Below are 15,906 nucleotides of genomic sequence, written 5' to 3'. Positions count from 1 at the left end.
ATTCTTGTCAAAGTATAAGGCCAGTCTGCTTTTATGACTCTCTTTTGCAATGTGTTCCCCCTCTTTTACCAACATCTCTTCAAATCTCCACACAGGAAAGGAGGCCACCCGTGGTCCATTACTGAGCTACACAGCAGGTTTTTGGACTTCATCACGTTGTCACAATTATTTTATTTTTCCTACATTGTTTCCATCATAGACTGTTTAAAGCTGCAGCACTAAAACTCATTTGGTGGAAGGGATACAGTTATGGGATAAAATTAAAGGATAAAAATAATCTTGCAGAGGCAAGGATATGTAGACCAGAGGGCGGGGAAATCCCACCCATCCCCCTATTGCCTCAAGCAAATCTAACCCCGTATGCAACAAAGACTTTGAAGGAATAAAATACTTGGTCACCAAAAGATAAGTGTCACCAATTCAGTTTCTAACAAAATGTGAAATATACATATATACATATCTCCCTTCCTGAGTTGTGGTGTTTAACAACTGCCAGAAAATAGATTTGCAAAACTTTATGACATCGCTAATGGAGTTGACCTTTGGATTATTCCTCATTGTATCTTCTCAGCCATCACCTGAATCCAAATGAACTTTTGTGCCAAAAATTCAACATTTCCCTCATGACATTCCTGAGGTGAAATTTTGTATTGTGATCAAGAAAATGTGAGGGACAGGAACACTTAAAACATAATGCCTCTGGCCATGACTGATGCCGACCCAGAGGCATCAAAAGTAACTGTAGTTTTAAATTTGCTCAAACATTTAGTAATTAAATTCGAGACTTTGTAATAATGTCTAAGTCCTTAAAGAAACTAAATTCAAGGCTTTGTAAGATTTTTCAGGTACATTTGGATCCCATTTTGCTTGTTCATAAAAGTTCCTAAATTGAAAAATTAAATACCTTTGACTTCTTATAAATAAATTTATATGACAAGGACACTTTTAAGAAGTGATGACATAATGGCCGTCCTTGACTTTTCTTTGAGATTGACCTTTAAAGAGCTGCCTGGGAGTTCAGGCTTTGTTTTAGGGTACAGGAAAGAATGGGGTTAGGAACATCCATCCTCTTCTGCTTATCCAAAGTTGCATCAGGCTAAGCTGGGCATTCCAGACATCCTTTTCTCCAGCAGTGTTTTCCAGTTCCTCCTGTTGGAATCCTGATGCCATAAGTCAAGCCATGTTAGTCCAGCAATTACGCTGTTTTATACACTACTAAGAGTTTCTGGAACTTTAACTTCTTCTGATCCTGAGGTGCTCCCAGACCAGATGAAATGCATAATCTTGCCAGTGAGTTCTGGATCTACCACAGGGTCTTCTCTGAGTTGGGAAAACCTCCAAGGGGAGGTGCTCAGGAGACATCCTGATTAGATGCCTGAAACTCCTCATCTGGCTTCTTTTGACACCAAGGAGCAGTAACTCCTCTCCGAACTCCCTTGAGATGTCTGCGCTCCTCAGCCTGTCTGTCAGACCCCAGCCACCCTATGGAGGAAACTCATTTTGGCCACTTGTATCTGCGATCTCTTTCTGTTGGTCACTTCCCAGAGCTCCTGGGCAAAGCAGAGGGTTACTAAATTAAAAGCTTACTTTCTGGTTTTCTGGCTCTTCACCACTACTGGGGGAATATATTTGATCACTGAAGGTTCTCCTGAGGATAAGTCTCTTTTTGCTCTTCAAAAAATAATAATAATCAATAATCAAGTTGTAATTTCTTCTTCTTGATTCTGTTTGTTTCTCAAAGCTGACCTTTTAAAAGCGTATGAAATCGCTGGATAAAGCTGGCAGGTCTCTTTCCGTCCCTCTATCTCTCACTCTCTCTCTCTCTCTTGGCCTCTGGCGGATTTTAATCAGGAGTGTTTCCTGATAATGAAAATCTGCGATAACGACTCTTTTCTTGCTCCTGCTGATAAGCACTGCAAAGCCTGGATCATTGTTCTCCATTAATTAGCCTGTACCCTTGCCAGCATTTGATGGGTTGACAGCGACACAGCGGGAGAGCGACCCTGAAGTCATCTCACAAATGAGCAGAAAATTGTCTGATGTGTGAGGAATTGGCACCGTCGCGAATGCGACTGCACCTTCATGGAACCGGCACACTGTTTCCGTAACTACTTCATGGATTTTGACATTGTTCTTGATTTTTTCCACATTTGATATACTTGGTCTCACTGAGCAGGAACAAAAGAAACGTCAAACTTCAGTCCAAGTTTTCCATTACACTTTAGTGAAATCACACAAATATACAAACTCAGCAGAAGGCAATGGCAATGATATAAAAACTGACACAGGCTATTACATGAAGATTCATCATCATCATTACATTTTAATTCAGCAAAAATGAAAGATAAAAACAAGGCAATGGCGAATGGTATCAAAAAATGGGCCCTGACTACATCCTGGAAAGCGCTGCATCAAGGCGACGTGTTTCTCGGTTTTTTGTTTTCAAACGAAATAAAAAGTGTTTTTCCAGGCAACATGATGAATGGCGGCGCTGCAGAGCTGCCGGCAGCAGATCAGGAGGCTTCGATGGCGGGCTTTATGTTGCATATATAGGAAAAGGTCAGCTGGTTATGAGAAAATATAAAGATCTGCTGAGGAGATTTTTTTTATACTAGTGTTGTGTGTTTTTGCTGTATTTGGTCTCATTCCTTCCATGTTTTTTTTGTTTGTTTTTTTACATGGTATTGCAGGATTGCGATTTTTCGGCGTACTTCTGTACTTCCATGCGCTTCTGTCAAGATACGTCTGTGTATGCAGATACTTTTAACACTATTTTTTTGTGGCTGATGGGACAAAATATCAAGAAGAAAATAAAGTTATTGCACTTTCTCAATAGGAGGGGGGGGGGGGGGGGGTGTAATACACAAATGATTGCTACCTACATCAAACTTTGTGTAGTGAACTTGTACTTGACAGTAGGTTTGTTGAGGCAGTAAATGATATGAACCTGCGGCGAATGATGATTAGACAAGCGATTATCCATCCATCCATCCATCCATTCGCTTCCGCACATCCTGTTAAGGGTCGCGGGGGGGCTGGAGCCTATCCCAGCTGTCATAGGGCGAGAGGCAGGGTACACCTTGAACAAGTCGCCAGCCTGTTGCAGGGCCAACACAGAAGGACAGACGACCTTTCACACTCACATTCATACTCTCATTCACACCTATGGGCAATTTAGATTAGCCAATTAACCTAACCCCAGTAAGTGCATGTCTTTGGAATGTGGGAGGAAACCGGAGTACCCGGAGGAAACCCACGCAAGCACGGGGAGAACATGCAAACTCCACACAGAGAGAGGGAGAGACCTGAGCCAAGGTGGAATCGAACCCAGGCCTTCCAGATGGTATTCTAACTGTGAGGCAGCAGTGCTAACCACTGCGCCACCGTGCTGCCCGACAAGCGATTATATATGACAAAATTTAAGCATTTATTTGTGGTAAAGAAATATTTTTATTTTGTATGTAAAATGTTTAAATGTTAAACTTAATAAAAATAATAATTGTAGTGCCAAGTTACAATGTGATTTTGGACCATCATGCATGGTCACCACTGTTATTATTTTCTATATTTGTTTTCCATCTGAGGACCATCTCGAAAACGAGACATGCATGCCTTCTAAAGTCATGCTGACAGTCATAAAAACGTTTGTGCCCTGTATATGAACAAAATATCACATTTTTGAGTATCTCCTGAATTGGCATGAGACTGATGCTGTTGAACATGAAAAACTGCAACTGGACCAAATTTCAGGCACAGTAACACGTGGCATCCGGATGTGATTTAAAAACTAGATTCCATAAACATTCACCATCAGTTTCCTAATAAACAATGACAGGAATTTATCAAAGTTTGCTTGGCGAAGCCCCGTGATCCAACGCTCGCAGCACCTGAAGCACCGCCTGAATGAACAATCAGATCCTGAACTAAGACACAAGATCCAGTGTGAGCAGCGCTTCTCGACTGGTGGTTCAGGGACCCAAACGAGGTCTGGACAACTTCTTTTGGACGGTGTGTTTAAAATCCAGGATTATATTCTGAAAGTGCTTATAGATAAAATTTATTTAAATGCTGTGGATCCTGATGCCGCAGCAGCCAAGAAGCCTCTGCTCAGAATATTAATAATAATTATAATTGTAGTAATAATAATCATATTATGGTACAACAAAGACATCTGACTCCCCATTCAAGCTCAGAGGGGAGTCCAGTGATTCGCTGTTGCTATGGTACAATGAAGCCCGTTTGGGATCCGCTGTCGACTCGTCTGTCAGTCAACCAACCATCTGTCAAGAGTCTGTAGAGGTGGGAGGGGCCTAATGAGGGGCAGGGTCAGCCAGCTCCCATTGATTTCCAATGGGAGGTCAGTGCAAGTTTTCTGCAGGGAAACTCTCTGACCTACTTCTACTGCTGATTACTGAGCCTCCCACTGATTATTAATGGCAGTTATACCGTCGGGTTTAATCTCCCATTAGTATAAAATGGAATTTTCCCTTTTCTCCCCCAGGAAATCAATGAAAGCCTTCCAGTGTGACCTGCTTCTTAAGATGCCGTTAATGATAAATTGTTGCTGTACACATCTCACATTTGGGAGATTTCTAAAAAAGGACTTAAGAATTATTTTGATGGTCAGGTTCACATAAATGTCTGTTTGCAATTGGATATTTTCCTTTGAAATCAAATTCATATTCACTATTATGCCACTTGTTTAACATTATGAGTCCAACTGGGAGTTAGCGATGAGCTTTGGAAGTTGGCATGAATAATAGACTATTTTTAACCACCAGTAAATTGTAAATAATAAGAGAGTGAACTTATTGTCCATGACGACCTGGATCCGACTTTCATTTGTTTCCAAAGAATCTGACACTAGCTGGTGGTCAATTTTGTCTAAATATGCCTTCACTGGATATTAATTCCATTATAACGGATGTTAAACTCTCAATTGGGTTTCAAGGCGACATTTAGAATTATTACCATTGGCTTCAAATTGGATTTTCCTACATAATGTAAAAGATGGAAAAATAATTACAGTTTTCTCAAATGGAAATAAGAGAAATCAGTTTTATACCAATGGGAATTGGCATACAGTCGAAATAAGATGAATGGAACTACAAACATCAAATGGGAGATTCCTGAAACATCCAAAATAACAAACATTAAATCAACATTTGTTCATTTATGGTAAGAAATGAGAAAAATTCCATTATACCAGCAAGACATTTTGCCTGTTGATTTTCAGCTCCATTTCCCTGCTGATGTCTTTCCCTGATCCCCTCTTTGCTTTTAAATTCATCGCCTGGTAAAGAGTCGAAGAACTTGTCAGACAGGTTGCTGTGTGAGTGAAGTGAGTCTGACGGGTGATTCTGATCAATAATATTGATCAGTCTCTCTGCCTCCTCCTTGGTTAATAACTCCAAGCTGAGAGGAAACAAACAGATGGATGGATTTGATGAATTGAACGTGTGTGTGACGGGAAATGACCGACTGAACCAGAACATTTGTCACATTTCTCAGTTTTCCCTACACATCCTGTTTCTGACTGGTGTTAAATGGACATGAATGTAAGAAAGCAAGAAATGAGTTAACAACATGAAGAATGAATATGAAATGTGACCAGTAGTTTTGGTTGTTTCCCAGGGTGTGCATGAATGTTTTATGACCTGTGTGTGTCTGTTGCTGTTGAGCTCTTCCTTCTATTTCAGCGCTGTACAAACTAATAAAACTGTGTACATCCTCCCACAATAAATATAACCCATTGTAAAAAATAAATTAAAACAATAATAATAAATATCTCACCACTGGAGAATGCTAAAAACTCTGAGCTCTGTATGTGTTTGTGTGTTTCTGAGTGTGTGGACAGATGCACCTAAGATGAGGTGTAAATCAGTCCCTGTTTTTGTTTAACTGTCACAGGAATTAGACTCGGCCCTCTTCAGTCTCTGTTGCCTCCTTCCCAGGTGTATGTGTGTGTTCAGAGGATAAACACGGTGTTATATGTACACACACACACACACACACTCTTGCTACCACAGTGGAAACCCACCCAAGCATCGTTTTATCCCAGCTGAATTTAAACTTTATCATAAAGGTTTCCTTTTCCTATTTTATTTTTATTTGCTTTTATTAGCTGTATCAAAGTCTGTTGGCGGCAGACATCAGATGGAGTCCCAGCACCTCAGTCTCTCAGGTGTTTGTAAAAATGTGTTCAGTGCTGCTACAGGAAAGGATATCATTACATTTGACAAGGAGGTTGAGCTTCATGGAAGAAATGCTTCCATTTCCATTTGTTAGTTTGTCCAACTATGAGCAGGATCACACAAAAACTACAAGACTGATGACACATGGTGGAGAGGTAGAGCACAGGCAAAAGGAAGAAGCCACAAAATTTTGCTGAAGATCCAAATTAAATATCCAAATTTTAATGTTAGGTTTATTTGCAGATTCAGGTCTCAAAGAAGAGCAGAATATTGGCTTTTGTGCAAATGGAATATCTGGGAATGAAATCATGAGCTCAGTCTCATGGCAGTTAATGAGAGTGTGATGTAAAATGAATCTGTTATTGTGTTGACATAATTTGGGGCTACCACTATGGCTTCTTTTTTGGGGGGGTTGTCTTTTGGACAAATAGCAAAGAAATACCATGGGTATGTGTCCTATTTCGGCTGCTGATTGGCTCTTTGATCCCAATCAGCAGCCGAATCAAAACACTAATCCAGGGAATCAAAAAACTAATCCAGCAATCAGCAGAGGGGTGTTAAGATGCTAAGATGGTGGTCTGATCTGTTGTGGTCAGTTCTTGAAATTTGAGCCTCTCTCTTTACAAAGGGACAAAAACAGCATAAAATCATAAAATCAAATGCAAAAATGGCGGCGTGCTATAATTTTCAAGTTAAGTTTTTGAGCCGTTTAGTAAACATCCAAAAAAAAAAAAACAACATAAAAAACATTTTGGTTTGTTATATTTGCACTAACATGAATAATAGATTCCTATTATGTAACCATTGCAAGAACTTCCATGAGACTACAAGCGCAGGTGTAACAGAAACCAGCCTTTAGTGTTTGCACCTGCCCACCATCATTCATTTCTGCCCCTAAAACTGTTACCTTCCATCCTCTGACTTCTTTCTGTAATGAATTTTATGTTCGTGTGAGTAACTGAAATGAGCATGGAACGTTTTCGCCTCCTCCCCCCCCCTTCTCCAAGACCTTTCCTTCCCCAGTCGGTTTGATGGATGACGTTGCCTCCGTCTTTTTTTGGCCTGATCAGTATTCTCCTTCTCTCCTCCCTCTCAGTATTCTGGCGGCATCTCCCTCTATCCTTCCTCCTCTCACTTTAGCATGCAAAAAGAGAATCTGACCTCTTCCTTTCATCCTCAACCTCCTGTGTTCTACTCTAACATTTAGTTCTCTTCTTTGCATTTGAAGGAATTTAGGTTTTCTTCCTTTTCACCTTTTGGCACAAAAATACCTCCTCTCTCTGCAGTTCAACAGTAATTTCTCCTCTTCTTCACTTTTCAGCATGCAAAGGGAGTTTACGCCTCCCCTACAATGCCTATGCATCATCCAGCTCTTTTTTTTTCCTTCCAGGATTTGCTCATTTTCTTGTCTCCCCCACCCCATCACATCAACAGAAAGGTGAGGTCTGATCAAACATGATGCACTGAATTGTATCCAATTTATCTCCTCTTGATGACTTTGAGTTTAAAGGACGATCTGAGATTTTTTTTTTTTAAAGACTGGAGATCTGATTAGATTTCAAAAGCATCAAAGATAGAGATTGGGTGATTTAAACGGGGCGACTATAAAGAAAAAGATTTTTAATTGAGCTGCAGATACGATCAGTGATTTAACGGCTGAGTTTCCACTGCAGCAGCAGGAAAACACACACACAGACACACAGGTTGGTGAACAGTGGTATTGGTATGGTAGTGGCTTCCCTCCCTGTTCTATAATTAATCATCTTAAAGGCAGTCTTTTATCAGGACCCTTTCCTCCTCTTCCACAATCCTTCCCTCTCTCACTCGGGTCTTTGGCCCCAAAGATTCAAACGACAATGAAAGATCAGCAAAAATTAAAAAAAAAAAGGTGCTGTGTAGCTCTATGGCATCGCAGAGAGCCAAAAGACAGATGCTTCATTGTGGTAGAACATTTTCAAGCAAATAACTGGCTTCATGTCTCGAAGACCCAATGGAGTTTTTTTTTTTTTTTTTTTTTGTTTTTTTTTAAACACGGAAAGCAAACCTACAGGTGACTGCATTTAAAAAAAAAAAAAAAAAGGAGTTTTGGGACCTATTGGGAGCTATGACATCATCACATGACAGCATATTGTGTCATATTTAAAATGGAAAAATTAATAGAAATACATACCACTTACATAAATTTATGCAAAATTAGACTGAAGTAAATACTGTAAATAAATGTTAAAAAAAAATTACAGGTAAGCATTATAATCCACAATCCCGGTCTAGTTTGTCTAGCTTTCATTTACTCTTAAAGAGCAAAAGAAAGTCCCTGATTTTGACCCATTGGTTCAGGTGGAAACTGTTAGAACCAGTTCTAGAACCAGAACAATTAAATCTTTCTCTTAGCTCAGATCATTGTTGAGGAGAAACTTGTTTGTGTGAGCTTTCGATAGGGCAAATACCTTCGCCAATCTTTTTTGGGAGAAAAGCTACACCCCAAATTGACCTTTTAACAATATTTACAAGTCAGTTGCACGATGTGAAAATGTTCTACCACACAAAACAGGTGTGAATGGGGAGGGTGCGGTGTTGCCATGTTGGAAAGGCCGTCGTTCACACAGAGAATAAGAGCGTTTCATACAAAATTTTTCTGAGTTGCGGTAGTTCCAAACATCTTCATGAGCATAATTTTTACTTGTAAGCTTTTAGAACCGAGACAATGTGAAAGCCCTCATTCTCCTTTTGGATGAGGCAACAAAAGCTCATCAAAGCACAAACTCCACCTGAAGCACTAACCCCTCCAAATATCACCCAAACCTTCAGGACAAACCTCCACCCAACCCTTCTTGTAATCTCTTCAAACAAACATCCAGTTGGGCAAATAAAAGCACCAAGAAGTTCAGTTTGTTTTTTCATCTTCCACATATAAAACTTCTAACAGAACAGACTCCGGCTGAATCCAGTTTGGTCTGATTCGATGGTGCAGGGATGGGCTTGATTTGGCCTAAACCATCGCTCTGTCTCCTGGCTCTTTCGTGTTCTCCAAATTCTGATGTAGCATAACGTTCAGTATACAAGTTCGGCTCTTTAAAATCCATACCGTCAAATCCACAAAGTTCTTATTACATGTTAACATTTCAATATTTTTTTCCTTTCTTTTGTATTCTTTTTTATACTTTGTCATCATTATTATCTTTCTTTTTTTGTTGTTTACAATTATGGCCACAAGTCTTAAGAGTTCTTGAGTCCGGTCCGGTTAAAATTCTGTTCCGGGTTGTTTTCAATCCGGATTTGGTCCAAGTCCGGTCCAGTTCTGATGTGATCCGGTCCGGTCTTTACATGGCACTGGGCTTGTAGCTCTGCACAGTATTTCCCCCTGGGCACGTTTAGCATGGCGCTGTAAAGCATGGCTGTATGTGTATGTGCAAGGTCTGTCAATAAAGCACTGCACCAGTAAACGCCAAAGTTTGTAGAATGGTGCTGAATCCAGGACCCCAGTTTCTAGGTTGTTGTGGTCCTGAAAAATACCAGTTACTCCACTTTTGGAGATTCTTTCTTTGAAAAATTCTACAGTCAACCTACTTATTTACAGACCTTGCCTGTGTGCCTGTGCTGGAATGTATTCAAAATGTAATTCTATATTCGTTTATATTCACTTCTAGTAAATTATTCACAATTCTGGCGAATTCCACAGTCTTGATTGGTCGGGCAGTACATTACTAAAGAGTCTTCTTGGCCAGTAGGATGGCCAAAGGCCAGCATGATTGACCAATGATGGAGTCGGGTCGAGAACGAGCAGGAATCAAAGATGGGGTGAAAAAGTGAGGAAGGAAATAAAAGGAGGGTAGAGAAGGAGTAGGTCAAGCAAAGGTAGGAGGTAAACTTCTGATGGAAGGTCGAGAAAAAAATATGGAGGGAGGACAGGATACGGTTATGGACACAGGTACTGGTCTGTCAGTAGGCATCGGGCTCAGTGTGCTGTGGTACAGAGTGATTGTCCAGAGAATTGAGTGGTTATTTAAACAGCAATTTAGAAACATTTAGATCCTGACGAGGCTTGGCCGAACAAGTCCAAGGTCAAGTTATACCGTTTCGCCTCAGAGTCCTTATAAATCTATATCCAAATCTTCTTAGACTCCAGTGATTTTCAAGTTTAGGTCAAGTCATTAGTTTATTGGACATCAGTTTATTTTCTTTCTTCTCCTTCATTAAAGCTTGAAACAACTTACTGAATCCAAAGAAATCCACGGTAGGGTCAGAAATTCCAACTCAGTGACTTGACTTAGTTGCGTCCTCCCTCAAGTCTTGACCTGAACTCTTTACAGTGGATCGATCTGGATTCTTCCAGACAACACAAAGGGTTTGGATAAGGATAAGCTGTCCAAAGTTACGACATCAGTAAAGAGGCTTTGAACCTCTGTGGTAGATCTTGACTTAGCCCTGGACTTGTTCAGATTATGATGAGGCTCTTAAAGTTCAGTCAAGCCTGTTGTGTTTTTCCTGTGACTGTCTGACCATAGGCTTAGTTTCTTGATCCTTCAGACCAGAATGAGCTTTTCAAGGTAAAGTCTGTAGCTTTCACGGAAACTTGACCTGATCTTTTGCTCTTCACCTATTAAGTTCCAAACCAAGTTGAAGTCAGGCCCCTTTGTTCTGATGTCACATCCACTGTTTGGAGAACCGTGACACAGTCTTTAGCCCACAGCTACGTCCCCTTTGTTTGATCCCTGCTTGCAGTAAAATTAAATCCAAACCGACAGATGCATCTAGAAGGTTTATTTTTGCCCACAAGTGACTCCAAGTTCCATAGTAAATGTATCCACATCGGTTTGGAAATCAATTTTCCACCCCAAAAATCCACCAAATGGAGGTAGTTGGGGTCCCACCCAGCCAGTCAATCTTCAAGTCAATCAATCCATCAACGGACAAATAAATTAGTGATAGATTGATTGCTAATGCAACTGGATCTGTGGCTGTCAATTTGGTCCAACATGGAGCAGTTCAGCTGACTGTTCAAACAGTTCAGAAAAACAAAATGCCCTCACTTCCCCTCCCCCATTCTTCTTCCCACACCCCCCATCCATCAGTCCATCAGTCCATTCATCCTCCCATTTCTCTCAGCTGCTTCCAGACATCAGATTGATGGCTTGCTCCAATTTGTGCCTCAGTTTGTGTTTACGACAGTACCCATCCCGGTCCAATGCTGTCAGGATCTGCAGGAAAGACAGAAGAAATGACATCAGCTTAAGGGTATTTTTTCATGTCCTTGACATAAACAAACTTGTTTGTTGGATGATCAACTGATTTATTATTTTACTGTCATATCAGGTGAGTTGACAGGGCATAACTTGATGGGAACCAAAGAACTGGAAGGTAGCATGCATGGCTTTTACAACACTAGTTGTGTAACAAGTACCAAAGTCAAGCCTCAAAAATTACTAACTCACTCACCTCTTCCTTGTACTTGTTGATATAAAAGTAGAGCTCACTGAGTGCACTCAGTGTGTTGAACTCATTTCCATGGAGTCGGGACTGCTCCACCAGGTAGGCATCCATGTCCTGATCACTGATGCTGGGCATCTTGGCTATATCCCTGTAATACCTAAAGAACACAATGTTAGTTGTGGTAACCAACTTCAGACTTTATATGCATCAGCAAGTTAATGTGTAGCTTTTGGGTTAATTTACCAAGATAATTACCCAAGTCTCCAGTTCTAGTGGTGTAATTTTTTAAAATTTTGCATGAGCAGGCCTTATTAGTCATCAGCACTAATTAATGTGATTATGACACCATACCATTATTCTAATAAGGTCTCTAATGAGTCTCACTACCTCTGCAAGTTTTATTTGCCTGTTTTACCCTTCAGCATATACATACTCCTCATGTGGCATCAGCTGGTATCATGTTAGCATGTTGGTTATTTACTTTTACATCTAACAGCTTACATATTTCTTGTTGTTAAATATACAAATTAATTAACATAGCAGGTATATAGTTTGCTTAACAAAATATGTTTTAGTTAGTGTAAGGCTGCAAAATTTAATTTAGTCTCACCATTTTGGATTCCCACAATTACATGAAGATGATCGCGCAATATTTAAAATGCATGCGGCCATAATCGTGGAACCCTAAGTTAACGTGCTACCAACCTTTCGACCCAGCTCTTGTAGTTGGGGATGTCTTTAGCGTAGAGCAGCTTGTTGGATGGAGAGTCTTTGCCGAGCCGATGTTCAGACGTCGAGCAGGAATCCATGAAGGTCTGAGCGACGACCGACAGACAAGCATCGGTGATGCTGCTCTTGTGGATGTCGAACACAAACTGAGGATTCTTAATGACGTTCACCCAGAACCTGAGAGGAAGGCTGCAAGAACAGAGAGAGGAAATTTAAACCTTTAAATTGCCTGTGAATTTGTCACATTAAAAAAACCCTCAAAATTCAAAGCTCTCCTGTAATTGTCTCTCACCAGTTGCTCTTCCAGGTGTGTCGGACATCTGGGTCAGTTATCTGTCGTTTGTCGGCCTGCTCATCCAAGAAGTCAAACATGTATTTTATAGCCAATGGGAGTGCAGAGCCACGATGGGCGGTGCTAAACACAGTCTCAAACAGGTCATCCACAAACTTTTGCAGCGTCCCCTGGTGGCGAGAGGACCAAAACACAGTTTTAAATATTTAAACAACTTGTGAAGCTGACAATGTAAAAAACAAAGCCCCTGTTAATAGGTTTCATGTATCATCTAATCACAAAAAAGATCATTAACCAGCAACATCTGACAAACTCTAACCTAACCCTAGCATTTTGTCAAGATTAGTTATCCGGGCCCGGGTCGATTTATATGACTATAATGTACAAAACTGACATCTTCTAAATGTTGCCTGAAACTTAAGACCATAAAGTCATCAGAAAAGTTCTTACTAAGGTCATAATCAGCAGGTCATTTGGATAATTTTTCATAGACGTATAATCAGATTTCTTTTTACTACCAAAGGAGTCGCCCTCTGCTGGCCCTTAGAAAGAATGCAAGACTTCAATTTTTCAGGCCCTTTATATACAGTGGCTGGGTATAATCAAGATTAACTTTACAATAATACTTTAAAGCAGAAAACATGTTTTTTTGATGTTTGACGTCTATGTATGTATGCTTGTGCTGTTTTGTTTGAGGTACCTTGGTTGCCAGAAGTCTGGTCAGGTAGATTTCAGAAACCATCTTACTGCCTCGGTCTCCTTCTCTCTGGTCACTATGCTCATGATTTTTCACCAGGTGCCACAGTTTAGTTCCTGGAGAGACACGACACAAAGGCTGGATTACTACTCCCAGACATCCAGAAGCCCCTGAAATCCCAGTTACTTCTTCCTCTGGTCCATCAATGGTTTATGTAAAGCAATTACTAATTAGCTAGAAACTGCTTCACTGTGGAGATACCCTGTGTCAAAATGTATTGCAGGTATTATTTATTAACTGTAGATATATCATTTCAACTCCAATGTCATCATTTCTGGTATAGACTAATAATAAAATTCATGCCTGGAACACCTCGCCCAAAAGGTGCCCAGGAGGCATCCTACTCCGATGCCCAAACCACCTCAGCCAGCTCCTTTCGATGCGGAGGAGTAGCGGCTCTACTCTGAGCACCTAAGCTCAAAGTAGAGCCAAAGCTCGTGACCACAGGTGAGGGTAGGGACGTAAATCGACAGCTTCACTTTTACGCTTGGCTCTCCCTTAACCACGATGGACTGGTGCAGCATCCGCATCACTGCAGCCGTGGCCCCAATCCATCTGTCAATCTCCCGCTCTCCTATCCCCTCACTCGTGGGGAAAGGAGAGCAGGATTATTCCTGGAAATCGGGACAGCATACTTCAAAGCTTTTTTGCCCAGTTCTGTTATTACAGACGTTTGTAAGGTATTGTTACTGATTATGACTTCTGACATATATGCTCGAGATAAAAGGGAACCAATGAGACATTTAGATTTAAAACCCAGCAAATGAGAACAATCATGTACGACAATAAAACAAGGCAAAAAAAAAACAACCTGAAATTAACTTAAAGGACTAATACACAGAAAACACCATAGATATATCCTAATGAATAGAAAGCTACTGCAACTATGATTATATCTGCTGTGATATTACCTGTCTCCTGGTCTGGGGTGATCATTGGAGCTCTGGATCTCAGGCTGTCGGGACTGCTGGATGTCCGCAGTAATGACTCTGATGGCACAAAGAGACATAGAGAGATGAGTTACCTCCTCTGGTTAGGAAAGCAGTAGGTTGAACAGTGACTTTGTGGGTCAATTCTGTGCCTGAATGGTGGGTAATCAACAAGATGTGCTGAAGTTATAAAGGTAAACACACCTGTGTAACATTTAATAGCCTCAAAAATACATGCATGTATTAATTTTTTGTCAAAGAAATTTGAATTTGTAATCTTACAAGTGTTATGAATCAAATTAATCCCAGATTATTATTTCAGCCTGTTATATTCCCTATTAATTTGTCTATAGCGTCTTAGAGGGAGTAACTTTCACTCTCCACCTCGTAAGTTCCCAAAACTCCCCGAGGAGTTCCATAATCCAGTTTCTCTCCACATTAACTATGTGCCAATGCTGAAAGTAGCAAGTTGAGAAGAAATGTGAGCAAAAAATTCATTTTCATGAGTCAACATTGGATTGTATTTCCTGCCACATACAGGCTTTGTAAAGCCTTGACTTCACTGTTAGACTATTCCTCAGTTTATTTCCAGTTTTTAAGCCAACTGCTGCTTTACAAGGACTGTTTGAATCTGGTGATTGATGGTGCTGTGACACTGTCTGAACCAATCACTGTATACTTACTCTAAGGACCCTAAAAACAGGCTTCTACTAACTTTGATAGCTCCTAGTTCCTGCTGTGCTGACACACAAAGGAGAGGGACTTCCTCCAAGAGTTATAAAAACTGACAGAAAGTCCAAAAGCGACTAAATTAGAGGTTGGGCAGGGTTGGACCCAAACTTTAAAGTTGCCATGGACAGTTTCACCCAGACCAGTCCAATATCCTGCCATATCAGCAAGCATACAAGGGCTACACAGGGCTGCTTTAAGAGCAAATTTAAAGCTTTGTCGCCAGCAGACCACCACAATATTAATACCATGGGAGATTCAGTCCAGGCGGATAATACCATTGGCAGTTTGGCCACTTTAATCTTGAAACTTGAAGGACTCCAGGCTACTTCAAGTTTATAAAAACAGTACAGACACGCTGGTATTTTTCCAGTGTGTACAGGCAATACATCATTTTTAAAAATTCCAGTCAAAAAATCTTTTGGCTTGCTGCTAAATCAAACTGTCTCTCCTCTGTTTCTCTGCAAATCTACCATGTGGTAGACAGCGAAAAGTTTGCATGACCTATGAAGATGTAATAGAAATGGGAAATACAGCTGGCTGACATAAACCAGAATGAGCCATTTAATATATGAAAAGTCTGGAAACCATTACCCCTGCCAACAAAACATGCTACAGAACTGGCCAGTAACAAAATCTAACAACTGTGTGCGTGTGTGTGCGCGCGCGCGCGTGCACTCATTACCGTATCTGCTTAGTGATCTGGTGAAGGTGAAGGAGTTGGCGATGTTGTAGGCAGAAACCTGCTTCTGGACGAGTGCCACCATAGAGCCGTCTGTTACCTAGCAATGCACAGTGAAACATCAGTTAGTCAGCCAATCGCTCCATCAATCAGCTGACTAATTA

At 40.7% G+C, this 15,906-nt stretch overlaps 1 protein-coding gene across 1 annotated transcript in view; it reads right to left on the bottom strand.

Moving 5' to 3' along the window:
- Positions 1-11,254: 11,254 nt before the first annotated feature.
- Positions 11,255-15,906, bottom strand: part of plxna3 (plexin A3) — a 163,878-nt gene continuing 159,226 nt past the window's right edge. The window contains exons 32-38 of the mRNA XM_030733139.1: positions 15,746-15,842; positions 14,314-14,391; positions 13,346-13,458; positions 12,646-12,815; positions 12,330-12,542; positions 11,631-11,781; positions 11,255-11,392 (exon numbers count right to left, since the gene is read on the bottom strand). Coding sequence (XP_030588999.1) covers positions 11,297-11,392; positions 11,631-11,781; positions 12,330-12,542; positions 12,646-12,815; positions 13,346-13,458; positions 14,314-14,391; positions 15,746-15,842 — 918 coding nt within the window. The 3' untranslated portion in view covers positions 11,255-11,296. The remainder of the gene's footprint in view (positions 11,393-11,630; positions 11,782-12,329; positions 12,543-12,645; positions 12,816-13,345; positions 13,459-14,313; positions 14,392-15,745; positions 15,843-15,906) is intronic.

Source organism: Archocentrus centrarchus, chromosome 7 (assembly GCF_007364275.1).
Source record: "Archocentrus centrarchus isolate MPI-CPG fArcCen1 chromosome 7, fArcCen1, whole genome shotgun sequence".
Classification (NCBI taxonomy): Eukaryota; Metazoa; Chordata; class Actinopteri; order Cichliformes; family Cichlidae; genus Archocentrus; species Archocentrus centrarchus.
This window is presented reverse-complemented; position numbering and strand designations above follow the sequence as displayed.